Source organism: Pangasianodon hypophthalmus, chromosome 1 (genome assembly GCF_027358585.1).
Source record: "Pangasianodon hypophthalmus isolate fPanHyp1 chromosome 1, fPanHyp1.pri, whole genome shotgun sequence".
In the NCBI taxonomy this organism is placed as follows: domain Eukaryota; kingdom Metazoa; phylum Chordata; class Actinopteri; order Siluriformes; family Pangasiidae; genus Pangasianodon; species Pangasianodon hypophthalmus.
Window position 1 is genome coordinate 36029767 of NC_069710.1, and position 6000 is coordinate 36035766.

General features: G+C 40.1%; 1 protein-coding gene across 2 annotated transcripts in view; it reads right to left on the reverse strand.

Annotated features, from left to right (window-relative positions):
• The window catches only part of LOC113546511 (SH3 and multiple ankyrin repeat domains protein 1), a 53109-nt gene that overhangs the window by 25050 nt on the left and 22059 nt on the right, over positions 1 to 6000 (reverse strand). For both annotated transcript variants that reach the window (XM_053235885.1, XM_034304784.1), the window contains exons 8-11: positions 4862 to 4978; positions 4191 to 4268; positions 2706 to 2772; positions 746 to 921 (exon numbers count right to left, since the gene is read on the reverse strand). In XM_053235885.1, the coding sequence (XP_053091860.1) occupies positions 746 to 921; positions 2706 to 2772; positions 4191 to 4268; positions 4862 to 4978 (438 nt within the window). The remainder of the gene's footprint in view (positions 1 to 745; positions 922 to 2705; positions 2773 to 4190; positions 4269 to 4861; positions 4979 to 6000) is intronic.

A 6000-nucleotide genomic window follows, 5' to 3' on the forward strand; every position in this document is an offset into this window, starting at 1 on the left:
GCTCTGGATAAGGGTGTCTGCCAAATGCTGTAAATGTAAGTGAAAATGAATAGACAAGCAGAGCACTTATTTGCTCCAGTGCCACCCCTTTTATTGCTTGAGATCTCATTGGTGGAGTAGTAGGAGTTTCTTCAGTTCTCAAGGCTCTGTCTACACATTGGTGATTTTTGTCACCCAGATGAGGGTGGGTTCCTTTTTGTGTCTGGTTCCTCACAAGGATTCTTCCTCATGCCCTCTCAAGGAATTTTTCCTTGTCACTGTTGCCTCTGGATTGTTCAGGGATCTAAATCTACATCAGATTTCTGTAAAACTGCTTTGTGATAATGTCCACTGTTAAAAGCAATATAAAAGTAAAATTACATTGAATTTCTTGTTCTTTCCACAGCCAGGCAAAGAAAAGTACAATGTTGTTTTTCCTGCGGGTTCAAAGGTGACAGGAATATACAGAATAGAAATCTCTGATCCATGTCCAAACGTACTTCCAGAACTCAGGACTAGTGTAATGTGTTTGTTTCATTCCTCCCGGAGAACCCAGAACACACAGGGTTCACAGCTGAACAGCTTTATTACTATTACTCTCAGAGTGAGAGAATGAGCACATAAATTAGGAATGGGAAAAAAGGTTCAGGTGAACTGCATCAGTTTGTCCCCAAACCCTCCTCTGAAGGTGCAGACCCATGCTGAGAGTATGGCCTAATCCTAACCTTGCTACACAGATGGACAGTTAAGTGGGGACAGGCTCTACCTGTGTAGTTGCAGGTGCAGTAGAGGGTGGAGCTACAGGATCAGGGGGTGTGGCCATGGTGTTTTCACTCTTTGCCCGTAGGAGGGGGTGGGGATGGGGGAGTGACATGTTCACTGACAAGGCATGCCCACTTTCACCACGCTGAGGAGCATATTTAGGAGACTCCAAAAATGGAACTAAGAGAGAGAGAGAGAGAGAGAGAGAGAAACACAGAGACAGAAAGAAGAATTGGTTGATATCAGCAATGATTTCACTGAACATTTAGTAATAATTTGGTGGGTATGTAGTGTGTAAGTGGTGTAAATTTCTCACAGATACTTGCTTTCTATACAGTAACTGTAGGTTTGGTCCTCTAGTGTTCATGCACTTTCTAGCCCAGGCTTCGCTGTGACTTAAGACTTTAGATAACACTGCATGTCCTCTCTCATGTCTGGAGATATTCACACTGCCTCCTTGGCCCAAATTTCTGCTGACCTGCCCCCATTTGCCAGCAGTTGTGCTGGGACTCCTGGGATTTTAAAGGGGTTTCTGTTTCAGTGCTCACTCCACTTTCAGTATGTAGTGAGAACGCCCTCTGCTGAACCATATTTCATGAGTGGGCAGCTTCCATCACAACAGAGACAGCTAGCAGCTTCTCTAATTCCTCAGCTTATGGACTCCAGGATCTCTGTTTTGTTCCTGGCATCCAAGAACCATGATCTTCCCCTAGGTTTCAGGAGTCTCTTACAATGATTTGTCTATTCTCTCATCTACTTGCTTATGCTGCAACCTCACTCTCTGTTCCTGTCCCTAGATCAGTTTCTGCCTTGGCTTTTGCTAATAGCTTGCTTTCTATCTCTGTGTCAGCTCCAGTCACTAGCCTTAATAAGTTTCTTTTTGTGGTTCTACCTGTTTCACTTCCTGGTTCTGCATCAGTCTCAGCCACTACTCCAGTCCTAGTATTACTCACTGCTCCACCTTGCACCCTCCTCAATCTCTACATGGCACCTTCATCCCTGTAATTAGTTTTAATTAACATTTTTAATGTTTTCCCCCTGTTTATTTTCTAAATTTGTGCATTTAATAATATATTAACATCCCAAAACATAACAGCATTTTCTTCACTGTCTAAACTTTTCTACAATATCATTTAGTGATGGGATCTGTAGCCTCCAGAAACAGAGTAACCAAGATAATAGAAAACATGCTGGCTAACTATTCCTTAAATAAAACTCCTAACATGCACTGTGATTGGCAGCGTTACACTGAAATGGACTTAACTGGGATTTTACGTCATGAATCTATGAATCTACACAAACCAATCCATAATATTGAAGTGAGGGAAAATTTAATATAATTTGTAGGAAACCTAACATTTCTCATCACCCTGAGAACAGCAACTCCACTGTGAAGCATGGTGGTAGTAGCATTATGTTGATAGTTACCCTTGTCCTCTTGGTTGTTTCTCTGTCTAATCCCTCTTTAACCACTCACTGACGTTTGGTGGACAGTTTCATCTAGACAGAGTCACGATTGTGTTGTATTCGTTCAATTTTTTAATAATGGATTTAATTTTGCTCCATAAGATGGTACAGTGGCTCAGTGGGGTAGCACGTTTGCCCCACACCTTGGGGGTTGGGGGTTTGATTCCTGCCTCCACCCTGTGAGTGTGGAGTTTGCATGCTTTGCCTGTGCTTTGGGGGTTTCCTCCAGGTACTCCAGTTTCTACCCCCACTACAAAGACGTGCGTTGTAGGCTGATTGGCATTTCCAAATTGTGTGTGTGTGATTGTTCCCTGTGATACTTACTTCAGCTGATTGTGAGTTCAGTTCCACTGCATTGTTTGTGTTCATCAAGCCAATCAAAATAAATGAACTCGGTGTACAATCAGAACACTTATCACATGTTTCTATATTTGATTAGACAAACACACAGATTTGGTTAAGATATTTTAAAATAAGTAAAAAGGTCACCTACATACCTACATCGGTGTCATTGTGATTTTTGATGATCTCTCCAAGTTCAAAATGACCAGACATCACAGCAACCTTGAGTACACAGGAAACATATCTATGTAAATATACATATATATATACACACACACACCCTCCTTCAATGCTACGTTTTTATTTATCAGGGCTTAGATAACAATTGTGTGATCCTCACCAACTTCTATACACAAACAAATAACCTCAGCTGACAACAAAAAAACAACGGATTTCAGTATGTAGTCATTTTTTTTCCCAAAACATAAACCAACATAGAATTTCTTTTCCCATGACTGTATGTATATCGCACCAGTCAAAAGACTGAACACACCCACTGAAAATATCTTTCTCTTTCTTATAGGCATTTTCACCTAAAGGGTTATGTTAAAATATCAGAAATTTTCTTACATTATTTAATGTTTCTTACATAAATATACACTCACTATCCACTTTATTAGGAACACCTGTACACCTGTACATTCATGCAGTTACCTAATCAGCCAATCATGTGGCACCAGCACGATGTATAAAATCCTGCAGATGCAGGTCAAGAGCTTCAGTTAATGTTCACATCAAACATCTGAATGAAGAAAAAGTGTGATCTCTGTGACTTTAACTGTGGCATGGATGTTGGTACCAGATGGGCTGGTTTGAGTTTTTCAGAAACTGCTGATCTCCTGCTGGGATTTTCACACACAACAGTCTCTAGAGTTTACACAGAATGGTGCAAGAAACAAAAACCATCCTGTGAGCGGAGGATCTGCAGGCTGATGAGAGAGATCAGAGGAGAATGAGCAGACTGGTCTGAGCTGACAGGAAGTCTATAGTAACTCAATAATCACTCTTTACAACCGTGGTGAGCAGAAAAGCATCTCAGCATGTACAACCCATCAAACCCTGAGGTGGATGAGCTACAACAGCAGAAGACCTCATCAGGTTCCTCTCCTCTCAGCCAGGAACAGGAATCTGAGGCTCTCATGGGTACAGACTCACCCACACTGGACAGCTGAAGACTGGAAAAAGACCATGTGATTTTTTTTCCATCCCTTAGTTTTTCAACAAGAAAACGACCCTAAGCATACCTTAAGGTTGTGTAAGAATTTCTTGCGAACAAGGAAAAAGATGGAGTGTTGTGACAGATGACCTGTCTGTCTATTCTGATAACAAAGCTAGTACAAAGACGGAGTGTTGTGACAGATGACCTTGCCCCACAGTCACCTGACCTGAATCCTATGAAGCTGGGTTGGGATGAGTTGGACTGAGAGTGAGGTGAAGGCAGTCACTTGATGCTATTATGAATATAATTTAGACTTGTTGAGCACTTCTTATGGTTGTTGCAAAATTTGATTTGTATTACTTCATTGCCTCAGGGCCTTCTTTGCAACTGTACAGTGAACATAATATCTAAAATATTATAAAATTCATTAAAAAGCAGGTGTGTCCAAACTTTTGACTGGTGCTTATGTATTTAGTTTTACCTGAAAGGGGGTTTGGCCGTGTTTGTTCTTTATCTCCTTACTGGCTCCTCTGTAGAGCAGAACTCGCACACAGCTCTCCTGAATGGACAGACAATATGGCACTCCTTCAGTGTGTGTCTGTGTGTGTGCGCATGTGTGTGTGTGTGTGTGTGTGCGCATGTGTGCGTGTTTGTTTGTGTGTGTGCACGTGTGTGTGTTTTTTTGTGTGCGTGTGAGCGTGTGTGAATGTATATGTGTTTGTGCACATGTATATGTGTTTGTGTGTGTGCGCATGTGTGTGTGAGTGTGCACTTGTGTGTGTATGTGTGTGTATGTGTATTTGTGTGTGTCTGTGTGTGTATGTGTATTTGTGTGTGTCTGTGTGTGTATGTGTATTTGTGTGTGTCTGTGTGTGTCTGTGTGAGTGTGTGCGCGTGTTTGTGTGTGCGTATGAGAGTGTGTGTGTGTGTGTGAGCATGTGTGCGTGTCTGTGTGAGCGTGTGTTTGTGTGTATGTGTATTTGTGTGTGTCTGTGTGAGTGTGTGCGCGTGTTTGTGTGTGTATGAGTGTGTGTGTGTGTGAGCGTGTGTGCGTGTCTGTGTCTGTGTGAGCGTGTGTGTGTGTGTGTGTGTGCGTGTCTGTGTGAGTGTCTGTGTGAGTGTGTGTGAGTGTGTGTGTGTGTGTATATATACCTTATTGTACAGAGCACTGATGTGCAGAGCTGTGTTTCCTGATGCATTCTGGGAAGTGGTGTCTGCCCCATAAAACAGCAAGTGCTCTAAATGCTGGGCAAAACCATGTTGACATGCCTGCAGAGGGAGGAGAGTGTACCATTTACAGCCAGCAGGGGGCACTAATGTAAAGTACTTTAAGATAAGATACAAATTAGATCAAAGAGCAGACAATACAGACAAATTAGATCAAAAAGCAGACAATACAGACAAAATAGATCAAATTAGATCAAGGGGCAGACAATACAGACAAAATAGATCAAATTAGATCAAAGAGCAGACAATACAGACAAATTAGATCAAATTAGATCAAAGAGCAGACAATACAGACAAAATAGATCAAATTAGATCAAGGGGCAGACAATACAGACAAAATAGATCAAATTAGATCAAAGAGCAGACAATACAGACAAATTAGATCAAATTAGATCAAAGAGCAGACAATACAGACAAAATAGATCAAATTAGATCAAAGAGCAGACAATACAGACAAATTAGATCAAATTAGATCAAAGAGCAGACAATACAGACAAATTAGATCAAAGAGCGGTCAATACAGACAAATTAGATCAAAGAGCAGACAATACAGACAAATTAGATCAAATTAGATCAAAGAGCAGACAATACAGACAAATTAGATCAAAGAGCAGACAATACAGACAAATTAGATCAAAGAGCAGACAATACAGACAAATTAGATCAAATTAGATCAAATTAGATCAAAGAGCTTTTATCTACAAGATTATAGAATTAATCTGTTTTTTCACTCCATTAATCCATTATCAGATTCATGATAATCCAGATGTTTATAAAATAAAATAAAGACTTTCTTAATGCTTTTACTTTAAAGTTCCTTTTTATTGTTTATCATATTCATTAATAATAAAATAACATAAAAATATAAACTTCAGCACAAAAATATTCATTTTGATTAAATGGTTATTCCATCCAAGACAAATATAATTCCATGTCATTGTTATTTACGTACTCACACACACACACACACACACACACACACACATTTCATTAAGCATTAAATAACACAAGTAGTAATGATTTTAACCTTACAGAATTTAACATTACTGACTGTGTGTTAATGC